General features: G+C 40.8%; 1 protein-coding gene across 1 annotated transcript; it reads left to right on the forward strand.

Annotated features, from left to right (window-relative positions):
- Nucleotides 1-3,507: 3,507 nt before the first annotated feature.
- PWWP2A (PWWP domain containing 2A) lies at nt 3,508-16,494 on the forward strand. Its single transcript, XM_015815315.1, has 2 exons — nt 3,508-4,178; nt 14,443-16,494. Exons 1-2 carry the CDS (start codon nt 3,508-3,510, stop codon nt 16,136-16,138), a joined length of 2,367 nt encoding a protein of 788 aa, XP_015670801.1. The 3' UTR covers nt 16,139-16,494.
- The last annotated feature ends 206 nt before the right edge of the window (nt 16,495-16,700 follow it).

Genomic DNA, 16,700 nt, shown 5'->3' on the forward strand with positions numbered 1-16,700 from the left:
CCATCTTAATGAGGTTGAAAAGCACCTAGCTACATTTGCAAACCTTCAGAGATAATTTGCATTAGACAAAGTGCTTGCCAACCAAATATGTGCAAGATATAAGCTCAGACATAAGAGGGTGACATTCATTTATCACTGCACCTTGCATGATCCAAATTAACCCTTTGGGAAGTATGAAAATATATATATAGCTGCATGATTGGCATACAGAGAAAACATCCTCTGGAAAAGGGGGCTCAAATTATGTAATTCCATACTGTGGCATTGTGTATTGTGTAGCGCGCCCACCATAAATCACTCAGGTATAAAGAAAGGTTCTTCTTGAGTTGTGCAGTAGGTTGCTGTTGTGGGAAAAATAGGAGGAGGAAGGAGTATTAGGTATGTTTGCCGCTTTGAGTTATTTATAAAAAATAATAAAGCGATAAAAACAATCTAAACAAATAAATTATTCTTTAATGCTGTTGCAAATTATTAATGCTATGTTCGCATGAAGTAGTTTGGTGTAGTTAGTCACTAGCCCCTGTCACAGTCTACTACCCAGCAATCCCGATAGTTTCTCATCCAGTTCTAATCTGATCAGATACTGCTTAATCAGTTCAATCAACTGCTGTTACTGCTAACAATGCAGAACCTCCCATAACAGCAAAAAGTGGTAGTATAATATGGACGTAGAGAACGTGGTTGAAGGTGGACTTCTGAGATCTTAGGGTCATGCCCCTACCCAGCTATGGACATCATGGGGCTATGTGGGGCAGTTTTTTTTTCCAGCTCAACCTTGTACAGGTAATCCTCAACTTGAGCCCAAAATTTCCATTGTTGAGCAAGACCGTTGTTAAGTGAATATTGTCCCATTTTACGACCTTTCTTGCCACAGTTGTTAAGTGAATCATGGCAGTTGTTAACACGTTTGTAAGGTGAATCTGGCTTCCCCATTGACTTTGCTTGTCAGAAAGTCACCAAAGGTGATCACATGATCCCGGGACACTGCAACTGTCATAAGTATGAGTCAGTTGCCAAACCTCTGAATTTTGATCACGTGACCCTAGGGATGCTGCAGCGGTCACTATATCACTAGAGAATTATATATTGAGACTAGTTTCTATAGTAATCAGCTCCAGGCTCTTGGATCACGAGGCCCTAACAGCAAAAAATACCTGGCTGCAAAAATCTGGATGAATATCCAATTTAACAGTACAGGACCACCCCAGATCCTATTAGTTTCTATCAACCAATTAAAATTAAATCCACAAAATGCATCCAATTATTTTAATATAGAAGAGAATATACTGTACAATGGTAAAGATAGGTATCTTTTTATCATAATAGTAAAAAATTACCTAAGAGGAGGGATTACTGTCATTAGCTTAATTTGGACCAATGAGAAATTAAAATCACATTTCAAAACAAGTTTCTAAAACAGTTGTAATCTTTTAAACTTGCCATTAGAGGTTTGAGATAAACCCATCAGAAATAGGGCAATTTTCCCCCTAAATTTTTCTTAATATTGATGTTTACTTCCCCTAGTAATTACCTCTTTCAATTGAATAAGCATGTTGAAATATGAAGGTAGCAGTTAAATTCTTCTGCAGCTATTTTCTCTCAGTATCTAGGGAAGTCTTTCTATTCATCTGAATTAAGTGTGTTCAGGAATGAGTTATGAAGGATATGTGCCAAAGAAATATAGTATTCGACACAATGCTTTATTGCATTGGACTCAAGTCTAAAAAACATATTTAATTTCAGTTAAAATGAAGAGGACCAGCAATAGCTTTCATTCCTATAACCATCTACTCTGAATTGACCTTGCAAGACCCCATCAAACATTCACTGCACAATAGTTGTGCAGTCACTTAACAAGTCAAAGTGCTCCCTTTGGTTTTAATCCTTTCCTTCTTTTCATGAAAAGAATAAAATTCAAGGCATTCATCTCCTAAAGGTCTGAGGCCTTCCTAAATCTAGCAAATTCCCTTATTTTGTAAACGATTCCCCTCTCCAACTTTCCAAAATTTCAAATTATATTGTGAATAAGATAATTTACATCATGACTGAGGCAGAATCAATTCTTTTCATTGGCTGACTCTGTTACAATGAATAGATTGACTGTCTGCCATTGATTGTAAACCCAGATATAATACTTGTATTTAACTGCTGAATTACATGATATTCTCAGAATTTGGTGCTCAGTCCTCTAATTTATACAGTATATGTGTTTATGAGCTCTCTCTTGCACAACACTGGAGGTTTTTAAGAAGAGATTGGACAAACTCATGTCTCCTCCCTGAGCAGGGGGTTAGACTAGAAGACCTCCAAGTTCCCTTCCAACTCTTGTTATTCTGAATTTTTGTTTGGCTCAATACCTCTATTAGTTGCGAATCAAGTTTGCATACAATTAAAATATCCTTCCTCAAGGCTGCCTTTTTGGGTGGGAGGGCTGGGACTTAATATCTGACTCAATGCACTTAATTGAACCCCAAAGATTCCTTATTGATAAGAGGTGATTCCTAAAAGTGTATCTACAAAAAGGTAGCTGCATACTGACACAGATGTATCTTGCAAGATGAGAACTTATATAGCACATCTGATGTGCTGCAATCGGGATCCAACGAAGTGTGCAAATGATTCCACACATTCAAGGTTTTGCATTTGTTTTCAAACAGTAATTCTCCAGGCCTTCTAACATCGTACGAGAAGCCACGGGCGTACTCAAAGGTGAACTTTCCATTCAGTTAAATTGAGCACTCCCAAGTCCGGGCGCAGCGCTTTCCATCCTTATCCCGGTTCCCACCTTCTCCTTTTCCAAGACGACCCATGGACCACGCTAAGATTTTTCTCTCCCCGCCCTCAATCAATCTCCTTCTCTGGGCTTCTAGGGCTGGCATGGCTAACGCTACGCAGAGCGATTTCCATGTGTTCGTCTGAGAAACTATAAGCATAGGTTCAGGTTCCCTCCCACTCTGGAAGTTTGAGCTTCCTACAACGCTGTGCTTTTTTTGACTGTTGCCGTCCCCAAGCCCGAGTGCCAGAGAATGGGGAAAAAATCCCTCCCTGCTCCTTCACACGACCTCACTCCGGCGCAGCCCCGGAGGGGGGAAAAAGGGGCAAAAGATCAGGATTTCTAGCTTGCTCTAAAACCTACATTTCACTAGACGTCTTGCAAAGCCAATGAGACGCTTCCGCGAGAGGGGGCGGGCTTTTCTCCCCCCCCCTACAAATAGAAAAAGAGCTGCTCATTAACCTGCCCCCTTTTGATCTTTGTCGACACAGATACCGGGATCTCCGCCCTCTTTTTCCTCTTCCTGCCCTTAACGTCAACGTTTCCTCCCCGGACCAATGGGAAGTTACATCTGCGCTTGATGGATCTTTGCCGTCCCCAATAGGAGCTGGGGATCGGCAAGATCCCTGCCTCCCCAATAGGCGGCGTCCCCCCTCCTAGCCAGGCGGGGGAAGAAGGCCACGGTTATCGATCCTGCTGCTGGTTAGAGGGAGGAGGAAGCGACACCAGAGAAAATGGCGGCCGTGGCTGCGACTGCGGCGGTGCCGGGTGATGGGGGAGCTGGCGAGGTCGAGCCCATGCCAGGCAGCGAAGCCGGCGCAGACGCGCTCCCTGCCGGCACGCAGGCTGCCGTGGAGTCGGCGGTGCTCGACGCCAGGGAGGATCCCGAGCCAGCCCCGGGCGGAGAGGCTCAGCAGCCGCCGTCGCCGCCGCCCAAGAGCCCAGCGGGGACCCGAGACCTGCCGCAGGCCCAGCCCAACCCGGGCCCCGTGGGCGAGCTTCTTCAGCCTCGCTCGCTCACGGCCACCCTCTCCGGCCATTCTGAAAAGGAGGAGGAGGCGGACGAGCAGCCCCCGCAGCCCGCCTTGCCGCTGGTACCTCCGCTGCTGCTTGCAGCTGGGGGCCCCGCGGGGCCGGAGCCCGGGGAGGAGCCGCCCCGGCCGGAGGAGGAGGAGCCGGATGCTGCTGCCGTCGCCGCCAGTACCACCACAAGCGTTGCAAAGCAACCGGAGCTTTCGGTGACTGTGGAGCCGGTGGCTGCCGGTGCAGCGGGGGAGGAGACGCTGTTGCTGCCGGGCTCAGAGGTGCTGGTCACCCTGGATCACATCATTGAGGATGCGCTGGTGGTGTCGTTCCGGTTCGGGGAGAAGCTCTTCTCCGGGGTCCTCATGGATCTCTCCAAAAGGTGAGCAAGCCTGCCCGGCCGCGCCCTGGCGCTCTAGTCCTCCCTCTCCCACCGGGGTGTTGAAAGGAGACGCATCGGCCGCTGCCCGGAGTGGCTTTGGACTCCTCTAACCCTCCGCTGCTGCCTTCCCCCCCCCCCCCTTATCTCTGCCGATTCCAGGCCTTTATCGCCTCCTGGGTGGCTGCACAGAAAGGTGGGGCGAGCCATGAGGTGCAGGGCTTTATGGCTCCGCCAAGGGGGCGCGAGTGGCCTTTCAGTGAGCCTCGTGGCCTGACTCGGAGCCAGGAAAGCCTCCCTTCCCTTTCCCACCTCAATTACTACTAGCCTTTGCTGACTTTTCATCCTTCGCTTAGTACAGTGTTTCTCAACCTTGACAATTTTAAGGCATGTGGACTTCAACTCCCAGAATTCCACAGCCAGCAATGCTGGCTGTGGAATTCTGGGAGTTGAAGTCCACATGCCTTAAAATTGTCAAGGTTGAGAAACACTGGCTTAGTATTAAGATTCATTCACTCCCAGTTTTTGCTTTTTCTGTAAGCAAAGAAGTGGTCTGTAAAAGAGGGACTGGAGGGTTGCTATCCATCCCACGTGGACTGGGTATATAATTTTCCTCATGCCTCCTGAGCTTGAGAGGATACTGGTATATGTTGTAGCTGTGCCCACTCTCCCAAAAAAGTCAGCTCACCAAACAATATACGTTTGTCCTACCTTATTGCCATAGATATTTCAGCATTCCTTCATTGGGTTATCCTTTCTTCCTAGCTTTAGAGTACTGCAGAAATGATCAGCTTTGAGGGGAAAATGATAGAATGTCTCCTGATACAGGTATACATATTTGAAAGCTACTGTGTATATAGCTTTCCTTCTTGCAGGCAGAATGAAAGCTGCACTTATTTGTATATTGCAAAGTAACTTGTTCTGGCACAAGCATTTAATTTTTCTGGTTTTGAAGAACTTGCATCAGAGCATTCTGTGAAACACCCTTTAATCGAGTTCATCAGGTAAAGGTATATTTGTAAACATTCCCAGTATCATCTACATTATAGCTTCTTTGGAAAAGATTTCATGCTCAACTGTATAAAGAAAATACATGGCATTGGAGGAAGCATCTTTTTTGTCTTTTCCACAGTATAGTTGATTAAGGAAAACCAGTCAAATGCATTCCTATTAGTAAGACTGAGCCTGTTCCCTTATTTACAAAGAAACAACAAAAGATTGTACTCTTAAATCTTCATCTAATGAATCTGAGGTCATACAGCAGGATTTCTGAGAACTTTGGTCCATGCATCAATCTTTCAGTTCTAAAGAGGAAGATGAATACTGTCAATTTATACCATAAAGTTCTACATTTTTAAATTCATTATTGTGGGTTAAGTATTTCCAGGAACATTGTATAAGTAATTGATTTGATGCTTAAAATTGTATGTCCTGTAAAAGGAGCCTTATGAGATACAAAAGGGCTGGGAAACCTGAAACTTTAAAAAATGGTGGGAGGAACTTTGGCAATTGAAAAAGATAAAGCTATTGGGGCCAGTAATCTTTTAAAATTGTAATACTGCATATTAACAGAATGGTTAAGAGGATAACAAGATGGATGGTTTCAATTACAGTAGCAATAGGTGTACCCTTGGGAGTCCTTAAGAATCAGATTGGGGACACATCATCCTGGAGAAAGTCTGTTTATGTGGTTGCTAAGAGTCAACACTGACTTGATGGCATGTAATCACTCTAGGATGCATTTTTTATATATCTAATATAACTATCTACTAAATTTCTGGTATATACTAAAATTGCCCAATAGGCATATAGAATTTTTGGTATTGGTTACTGTCTGATAGTGTATGACCATTTTTACTGCCTTACAAATATACAGTAGGTAATGCTATTTCTAACCTCTGCAGAGTACATAGTAAGCAGATTATAAAATGTAATTGTATTATAATTATGCAACGCATGTAGCTATAGCAGGGGTGTCAAACTGTCGGCCCGCGGGCCGGATGTGTCATGGTGAAACCACGCTCACCCCATTGCCGGCAATGGAAAAAAAGTTGCAATATGTCACGACATGTCATGTGACTTTGCGAGTTTGACACCCCTCAGCTATAGGAAGGCTGGTTCTTGTAATATTTGAGAGACTGGTATAATGAATTTCCAATATAGACATCTTCATAGTCCACAAGGTATTTAAAGGATATATAGAACTGATCATGTACTGCCATAGATATCACCATATGTTTTCCGTGACAAATACACCACATATGCTTGTTTCAAATTCTCAAGTCTGTCAGCCCATTGATGCTAGTGGGAGGGATATTCTGGCATCCATAGCAGTCTAGGACCTAATGTGCTTGTGTTTTTCTTTGATATATAGCCTTAATAGATCTGGTAAAGTGTCTTACCTTACATTTTGTTTTGCAGGTACTATGCAGAACTGAAATAGGGTTGGAAAACAGTTAACATCAGTGCTGTTGGTTTAACTGGATAAAGTGAAATTCAATAAAACAAAGTAACAGCAAGTTGTTTCACATATCAAGCATGTATACTGCATACCCTTAAACAGTGTTGTATTAGTAGCTTGTCTACTCTCTGATGTTTCTAGAGCTATCATTAACATTCTTCTTTAAGAAAAAATGGGAAACTGCCTCTTCTCTTGCATAGTTGATAAGCCACTTGATACAGGCATAGATAGAAGGTGTTATTGTTTCATTTACTTCAGTACTTCACAGTAGTGCTTTTTGAGCTTCTGTTATATAATGGATGGATGGATATACTCATACATATACACACACTGGAGAAAAAGGATAGGGGAAGAAAAGAATGGGCATGCTGCTTTTAATCTGGTTGGCAAATTTGAAACATGTAGTTTCAAAGTAAAGCACAAACATCCATTAGCAGCCTGGAAAGATTGCTTCCTATTCATTTTAGCTTTCTTATTTTGTGCACTTATTGGAAAATAAGTAGTGAATGCAGTATTCTTAGAAATAAACATTATGCTGGATGTTAGTATTTTGCTGTGTGTAATGCACAACTACTTTACATGAAAGAATCTTTTAAAATAGTGGTGCAGAGCTGATGCTAAGAGAAGTGTTTGTGTGTTGGTGCTTTTAGTTGCTAGGTGCTAGTGAAATCTGGAAATAGTTAACATAGAATACAGCTTTGCAGTTCTATACAGGATTATAAGAAAACATGACCAACATTTAACATTTTCATGAAGTGTATATGTTTACTTAAAAATCAGTAATGTTAATGTGACTGTAACAGACATTGTTATAGGGCATCATCTTACAAAGCTAAGTTACAGACTTGTTTATCATGGTCGGTAAGGCTCTTTGGAATTTGAAGATTCTGTGCCTAACATCCATGTAGTTTATAAAATGATCTTGTATTGTTGAAATTCATAGTAAAAATGACTTACATTTCAATGGTGATGATATCATTTAGAATGAGTATTGAATTACCCTTCCTTTTTTGTCCATTGAGCTGGTGAGAATAATTTAAAAAAAGGCTTTTGTTGTTGTAAGAAAACTTTCCTGAGTGGAAGTCATAGTGAAGATTTGCGTTCAAAATGTGTTATGGTATAATGAAAAGGTGAGCAACTATTTGATAGCTGGAGCTGCAGTATGCTTGGCAGAGGAATGGACAGAACTATGTGGCATGTATCTGTGAGGTCAGGATTTTCTGAGTTTTGAGTAGGAAGTTTTAAGTTTTTCTTCTAAAAATTAAGCTCTGTCATTTTTAAGCCTACTCTGCAATTTTTATCCATTACTTGCCTCAAACTGATAAGAAATTTATGTTGTCAATTTTTGACAATTGTACAGTTAATCCTTCTTACTGCAACAATTGAGACTAGAATTTCAGTCACTAAGCAGTGTGGTTATTAAAGAAGGCATCACATAACCGAACTTGGTTTTACAACCATTTTTACCCGTTGTTAAGCAAAACACTGTGGTTGTTAATACTGTGTTTCCCCCAAAATAAGAACCGGTCTTTTTTTTTTTTTTTTTTTGGCCTCCAAAAGAGGCACCGGGTCTTATTTTTGGAGGAAGTCTTTTCCACTCACCTTGCCACCGCGGCACCAACAGCCTCGCCCAGCCAGCCCACTTCTTCTGCAGCCGAAGGAGCAGTTTCATTCTGCAGCTGAGAATGGAGCTCTGGCCTGCATTTCACCGTCCGAGACCTTCTGGAAAGGCCTTTGCATCCGAGAACTGAGCTACGGATTGAATCCGTAGCTCAGTTCTCGGCTGCAGAGGCCTTCCGGAAAGGCCTCTGACGATGAAATGCAGGCTGGGGGATGCTGCAGAAGAGGTGGGCCAGTGAGGAGAGGCAGGTGTTGATTCATGGGAGGCCTGGTAAGTGGGTGCAGGGCACATGAGGCAGTTCCACACCCCCGCCCTAGCTTGATTTTTAGGTATGCGCCTCGCCCCGAAATTAGGGCTTATTTTGGGGGTAGGGCTTATATTAGGCCCACCCCTCAAAATCAAGCTAGGGCTTATTTTCAGGGTAGGCCTTTACTTTCAGGGAAACACAGTAGTATCATACAGTTGTTTAGCAAATCTGGTTTCCCCCCACCGACTTTGTGGAAAGCCATCTGGGAAGGCCACAAATGTTAATCATGTGACTGCAAGATGTGGCAACCATCATAAATGCAAGCTGGTTGACAAATTCCCAAATTGTAATCACGGGTTGGCGCAATAGTCATTACTTCAAGAATACATAAGTCACTTTTTTTGGTACTGTTGTAACTTTGACCCTTAGTTAACCAAATTGTCATAAATCAAGGAGTATTTATAGATGCATTCAGGTATATAAGATTATAGAATTTTTATATATTATTACCATGATGATTAGGGTTAATATAATCAAAGAATGCTATAACACTGTCTTTGTGGAAGACTTTTTGCCCACTTTGCCTTCTGCATATGTTCTCTAAATCAGCTTGGGATGAAAAATGCTTTCTGCATGATTCAACCCAGCCTAACTATGTCCGGCCAATTGTATACATACTTTATAACATTATCGTATAGATAATTTTTATTTTCAGATATTTAAGTCTAGATATCAGATTTTAATGGCAAGTAAACCCTCAATTAAGACATCTCATGCAATAGACCAAGGTGTCTTGATATTGCATGCTTCTGCATATATACAGAATTCCATTTACTAATTCTGTGCATATATATGATACATAAATATTCAAAATCCCTTTTGAATGTAACAGACATTCTCCTTTAACAGGTAGTTTCCTCATCCCACGTTCTTTACATAAGTGGCTATTACATAAAGTAGGGAAGTACTACATACTGCATATATGTATGTATGTATGTACTGCATGTATGTATGTACTGCATATATGTATGTACTGCATATATATTTTCAGCCGTAACTTTTTTTGAGCTATCCATTTTGAACTAGTATGCGTATAATTTAGCATACTATGAATGTAGTAATTTCATACACATGTGGTTGCTAGAATAACTCCATATTATCTTCCTTGAATTATATTACTTGTAAGGCTGTCTTTTTGTGACTTTCCTCTCATCTTTCAGACTGCTCCTTAGTGGTCATCTGAAACTTTGGTTTCATGAAGGGATTTTCTTGGGGCTGGAGGTATTAGCAGGCCAAAAGTTAACATTATCCAGGATGGCTCTGAATTAAAAATGAAACAACATTCCTTAAAATTACTTTCTAGAACCCTCTGTAAGCAGGCAGTTGAGACTGCTACCAAAGGTAATCCTATCTCTTTCCCAGCAGCCCACTATATGAGAAGAAAGAGAACAAAAAAGAAAAGAGTATCAAAGACAAACGGTGGCCCTGCCTACCATTTGCTTCAGCCCTCTTACTATTAATGGAAACCTTAACATGCTACTTTTCCAAAGGTGGCCCTTCATAAAAATAAAGGTTGCCCATTTTACTTTAGAACATTGCTAGGATAGCAGCCTGTCATGTGACTTTTCATGACTGAATGTGAATAGGAATTATCTGGCTAAGATGATAACTCCAACATGGTTCCTATCTGTCCAGATATTGTCACCTTGACTTCTCGCAGTCCTTTTAAGAGGTTCAATGATGAGGAATGCTTTTCTGTCCCTGAGCTACAGTAGACTTGTTTTTTTCCTCTTGAATGTTTACAATTTTATACCACTATTTTTTAAATAAATGAATATACAAATAGTTACAGGATTGTGCTATAAAAGTATCGTACAAAGAAATATTTAAGTATTCTCTCTTTTTTGTAGGATCTGATGATCTTGAGGAAGAGCACAGATAAAGCTTGGATTCAGAGAGTAAAATATTAGGAAAGGCTAAGGAAAGACGTGGTAGCATGACCAGTCACAAAATATTAATTTACTGAGAGATTTGCATCATTGTGATGCCCTCTGCTACTCCGGAAAGCCTGCTCTGGGGCAGAGACGTAGCTACAAATAAAAAAAAATACTATGTTGGAAGCTAGCACTTTTTAAAAAACATCAAGTGAAATAAAGTCTAGTGCGAATAAAAGTAAAATTTCTGTAGCCACAGGAACCATTAGGATAAATCTTTGGCCCTAAGCAAGCAGAATTGGGACAAATAGTTATTTTACCAAATTTACTACAAGCCATGAAACAGCAGCTACTCTGCCACTCCTAAATATGGCTGTAGGAAAAAAGCAGGGAAAGGTATGTCTTGAATTATGGCAGCAATTCAAATGGATGAAAGATAGGAGGAGACCAGTTAGAGGCTGGCAGAAGGAAAATTATGTTTGCATTTTTTTTGAAGTGTGTGTACATAAAACTAATATGGTAAGCTAAACTATTAACCTTGAATTCTATGAAAGAATCTTAAATACTGGAATTAATAATCTATGTTGCTGCATTGAATCCTGCTGGAAAATGTACATTGGCAGCAATTGGGACTCACTGTTCACAAGCTATAGTATTGTATGTTGATATAGATTTAAAAACCCATAAGGCATGTCAGGTCATTTTCAGGTGTTAATTTCTCTAGCTCAGGAGTTCATAAAAATAATTAATAGGCTATAACGTGCTTGATAGATGTCATCATAGAAAAGCCGAGTGAGTCTGATGGACTTGAAAAGAGCTAAAGTATAGATGAAATATAGTCCAATATTTTATTTTCTCACAATTGTCAAGTGAGGAAAGGTGCAACATCAAATTAGCAGGTTAGCTAGAAAGCTGAATCTAATCTAATGCTAGAAGAATAATTGATGCAATATGAAGCCTTAAGCCAGGGGATGTCAAACTGCTGGCCCGCAGGCTGGACCCATCACAAGTTAACCGCGCCCACCCCATTGCCGGCAATGGGGGAAAAGTTCTGATATGTCGCGTGACGTCATGTGACATCGCAAGTTTCACATGTCTGCCTTAAGCCTTCTTGATTTCAATGAGAAAGTTAAATATACATATTCTTTTAGTTCTTGAAAAGTGCTTGCTTGGTATTATTTAGATTGTGCTCAAGAGTTCAGTATATATTTTCATTTGGATTATATCTTCCATCATCACTGGTTATACTGGATTTAACTGATAGAAGTCTAAAAATGTTTGGGATGGGGAAACATTTTCAGTATCCGTCTTGAGATGTTGCAAATCAACAGAACTTTCCCATGGAAAAAAGTGTATGACAAATTCAGTAAGACTTTTTAAAGGAGTTACTAGTTATGACTAGGCTGCCAAAATATTTGCAAAATAATAGGTAAGTTGAGCACACAATGCAAAAAATGCTGAGGCCCTAGAAAGAGTGCAGAGATCAGCAAAAAAGATGATAAGGGGTCTGGAAACAAAACCATATGATGAATGGCTAAAGGAATTATATAGTTTAGCCTGTGAAGAGAAGGCTCAGGAGAGACATGATAGTTGTCTTCTTATACTTAAAGGACTGTCACAGGGAAGAGGGTGTCAATTTAATCTCCATCACAGCTGAGGGCAGAACAAGAAGCAATAGGTGAAAGCTGGTCAGAGGGAGATTCAACCAGGAAATAAGGAAAAATTTTCTGACAATGAAAATGATTAATCAGTGGAACTGCTTGGCTCCCTGACTTGTGGGTGTTCCATCATTCGGGATTTTCAAGAAAAGATTGGATAACCATTTGTAAAGATTCATGGGAGGGGGGGGAATGAATTGATATATGTAACATTTCCTAATAAAAATGAGGTCTTAAGTAGAAAATTACCTTTCTGTGAAATATCAAAATTTGGATTGCTAACAAAGAATTAAGGGAGAACTGGAATAGCCATTTCGAACTTTTTAAACAGATGAATGATCCCTGGGCATATCCATAGTAAAACAATAAAAGTGAACACCAAGGAAAGTTAAAATCATTAAAAGTTTTAATAAAACATTAAAAATTTTAAAAGATTTTAAAATGCTATAACAGACCTAGCTTTCGTTGGAATCTACCAACATCATCAGGGTACAAATGACTAAATGGGAGAAAATACTTTTATACACCAGCCAAAGCCTGCGCGCGACTCCTGGATCTAGTAATTGGTCCCAGCCGATCAAACGTTGTATCCGTCCTGTTCGGCTTCTCCTTACTTCTTTTACTTACTTTCTCATGGGTGTCAATCCTGCCATTACTATCTAACCCTGCAGCGAGAGAAGTCGGAGGCATCCTGCCCTCACTTACATCATCCGGCTTCTCCTTACTTCTTCTGCTTACTTTCTCATGGGTGTCAATCCTGCCATTACTATCTAACCCTGCAATGGGGGAAGGCGGAGGCATCCTGCCATCACTGGGTTGGCAGTAGAGCCGAACAATGTAAGTGATGGCATATTATATTCAGTCATAATGGTCTAATTGTTCTAAATGAAAAGAATAGCAGAAGATCCATGCTTAAAGTGAGACGTTGGTAGCACAGCAATAAATATTGGGTTGATTCTTTAAATTCGTAGTTCTCTCAGTGGGATTGTATTATACGTAGCTTGGGAATATCTAATAATTGGCAGTCTCAGCTGACCTTCTTAGCACCTCTGTAACATATGCTAGAGTATGTATTCCACTTCTCAGTAACACCTTTCCTTTTTAATATTTTAAAACCTCAGTTTTTCTGTCTCTCCACAATTTCATTCATGCTCCAAAGTATACTGTGCATCAGGTCTCCATTCCTCCCTCCCCGTTTTTGTAGTCATTTGCTGCCAATTTTCTTATCCTCCTGCCCAGCTCCAGTCTTCCTGCCACATATCTGCCAACCTTTGCAGTACTTCCCTTCTTCCCATCAGCCTGCCCAGTGTTCCCAATTTGCTTGATTTCTAATTGAAAATCATGGTCTCATTAATGCTAAGTTTTCCAAAACGTTTATGTCATCACAAAGATCCCGTGGAAATTCTTTATGTCCCATCTCCAGTCATTTTGGAAACTCCTGTGTAGGTAAGGTTATTACCTACATAATAATAAGGGAGAAATAAATGATCTTGTTTAAATCATATTGAGTCATACAAAGTTGTTAAGCCTATACTCTTAAATAATTTAAACTGGACAAACTATTTTTATGCCAGTTACATATTTTTTATGCCAGTGCTACTATCAATAGCCCTTTGGTTATTAAACAAAGTTATTTCAAGCTTGTGGAGTACAGTTGAGAAAACCAATCATGGTTACCATTTATGATTGTGTTCTTTACTTGAACTGATTATATTGTTTTAAAATAGATGAGAGGCTGACACAGTTAGACTAGATTTTCATTATTAGGTATCTCAGTTATCTAGGTTATTACCAGGTAGAATGGAAAAAAGTATTTGAGTTCTCATCAGATTTTGTGCATACAAGCCGGAAAGAACCTCATGTATACTCAACCTCGTATATGGACTGCATAACCATCTAGTGAATTGATACTTTGTACTTAGAAAAGTGATTTGTTTGAATGAGAACTTGCCTATCTGTCTGTTGTGCAGTGCACATTCCCCTCCCTCTCCCCCCCACACACAATTGCAGTCTTCTGTCATTTGACTTCCTTTCCAGTTCATATGGGGTTTGGGCAAGCAGACCAGGATGGAAAAAGGTATTTCAGGACTGACAATTTAGAAGCTATTGCCTTAAATCATAAAGTCAAAAAATGTGAATGTCAAATTTAAACTCTTGATGAATATAAACTTATAATCTTTTTTAAAGCCATTCAAGTCAGTCAAACGGCTCTCATTTGGTAGTAAAGGGCCATGGAATGCCCTTTAAATTTGAGTATATTATGGTATTCAAAATGTTCCTCAAATAAACTACTAAAAGGTAACAAATAGAGGTTGGCAGTTAACTGTGTTTTTCTCTCTTGTTAAGGTTTGGACCTCACGGAATTCCTGTGACTATATTTCCCAAACGGGAGTACAAGGATAAACCTGATGGCATGCAGCTCCAAAGTAAATCATTCCAAGATGAGACGCAAGTGAAATGTGAAGCTAACGGTGTTGTCACAGACTCTTCTCCCATCCAGCCATCAGAACATAGCCTGGTTAAAAGCCTATGGACTTCCAACCCGCCTCCCCTTTTCCATGTGGGGGCTCCATATCCTCCTCCTTTGTTTATCAGGGACACATATAACCAATCAATACCTCAACCTCCACCTCGAAAAATTAAGCGGCCCAAGCGAAAATTGTACAGGGAGGAACCCACTTCTATTATGAATGCTATCAAATTGCGACCCAGACAGGTTTTATGTGACAAATGTAAGAACAGTGTTGTTGCAGAAAAGAAAGAAATTAAGAAGGGCAGCAATGCAAGTGACTCCTCAAGGTGTGAGGATACTAGGAAACGAAGAAATGAGAGCTTAACTACTGTGAATAAAAAAATTAAAACTGATCATAAAGTTGATGGGAAAAGTCAGAGTGAAAGCCAGAAAAAGAATTCTGTGGTCAAAGTTGCAAATATTGTCCACAACAGAAGCAGAGTAGTCAAAGTTCCCACTCAAGCAAATACATCAAAAAACCAATTGAATACTAAAAAAGTTCTTCAGAGCAAAAACATGGATCATGCAAAAGCTAGGGAAGTTTTGAAAATAGCCAAAGAAAAGGCACAAAAGAAACAGAGTGCAACTTCAGCTTCCAAAAATGCACATTCAAAGGTCCACTTCACGCGGCGTCTTCAGAACACCAGCTCAGGTTCTCTGCCTCCCCGATTGCGTCTGAAGCCACAAAGGTACCGAAATGAAGAAAATGACTCCTCTCTCAAGACAGGGCTGGAGAAATTGCAGAGTGGCAAGATGGCAGCTAAGCCCCAGTCTCGCTGCTCGTCTACCCGCTCAGCAGGTGAGGCCCCTTCAGAAAATCAGAGCCCCTCAGAAGGTCCTGAAGAGGCCAGCAGTGAGGTTCAGGACACAAATGAAGTGCATGTACCTGTTGATCAGGATGAACAGCAGACCATGGGCAAGAGAGGCAGCAAAAGCAATATTACAGTTTACATGACCCTTAATAAAAAGCAACCTGACTCTTCCAGTGCATCAGTCTGTAGTAGTGATAGCACAGATGACTTGAAGTCCTCCAATTCTGAGTGTAGCACTACTGAAAGCTTTGATTTTCCTCCAGGCAGCATGCATGCACCTTCTTCCTCTTCCTCCTCCTCCTCCTCTTCCTCCTCTTTAAAGGAAGAGAAAAAGCTCAGTAATTCTTTGAAAATGAAAGTCTTTTCAAAAAATGTCTCTAAATGTGTCACACCAGATGGCAGGACCATATGTGTAGGAGACATTGTTTGGGCCAAGATATATGGCTTCCCCTGGTGGCCAGCCCGTATTCTTACTATAACTGTGAGCCGAAAAGATAATGGCCTATTAGTCCGACAGGAAGCTCGTATTTCATGGTTTGGGTCCCCAACAACATCTTTTCTTGCTCTTTCACAGCTCTCCCCCTTTTTAGAAAACTTTCAGTCGCGATTTAATAAGAAGAGAAAAGGTCTTTACCGCAAGGCCATTACAGAAGCAGCCAAGGCTGCTAAGCAGCTAACTCCTGAAGTTCGGGCCCTGCTGACACAGTTCGAAACATGAACAAAGTAAGGTAGGCAAGAAATGTGGAGGCCCCACGGCATGTCTAACCCAGTTAACTATTTTGAAGGACTTGGGCCAATTAGATTTTAAAAAATGCACTCAGTTGGCTGCTTTTTTATACTGAAATTTCCACTTGTAGCAATGTCTTGACTGAAAGTTAACCTTAATTTAAAAAATTGTACATGCAATCAGATTAACCTTAAGCGAGAGCTCAGTATTTTTCAAGAGAACTCTTTACGTTTCTTTGTAAAAGTTAAGAAGTTCCTTTGCCCACCCCATGCACAGGAGCCATAACCTCAGCTGGAGAGCAGTTTATTTGCAGGGAATTTTTACTAGTTTCTACCCACTATATATATATACATACACCATTTCAAGGTGGAGATGGGAGGGGAGGGAAATCAGTCTAAAGTGATGGGATTTGCAGGCTTAACTGGACAGTCCACCTTAAATGCAGAATCCTAGCTTCTGTCTCACTTGTAAGCTTTATTTGTGTGATTTTTCCCAATGGAAGTGAGCCCAAAGAGTTCACCTATGCCTAAAACTGCTTTTGTTCCTGCTGGCC

This window comes from Protobothrops mucrosquamatus, unplaced genomic scaffold (genome assembly GCF_001527695.2).
Source record: "Protobothrops mucrosquamatus isolate PMUCROS unplaced genomic scaffold, P.Mucros_1.0 scaffold336, whole genome shotgun sequence".
NCBI classification, from domain to species: domain Eukaryota; kingdom Metazoa; phylum Chordata; class Lepidosauria; order Squamata; family Viperidae; genus Protobothrops; species Protobothrops mucrosquamatus.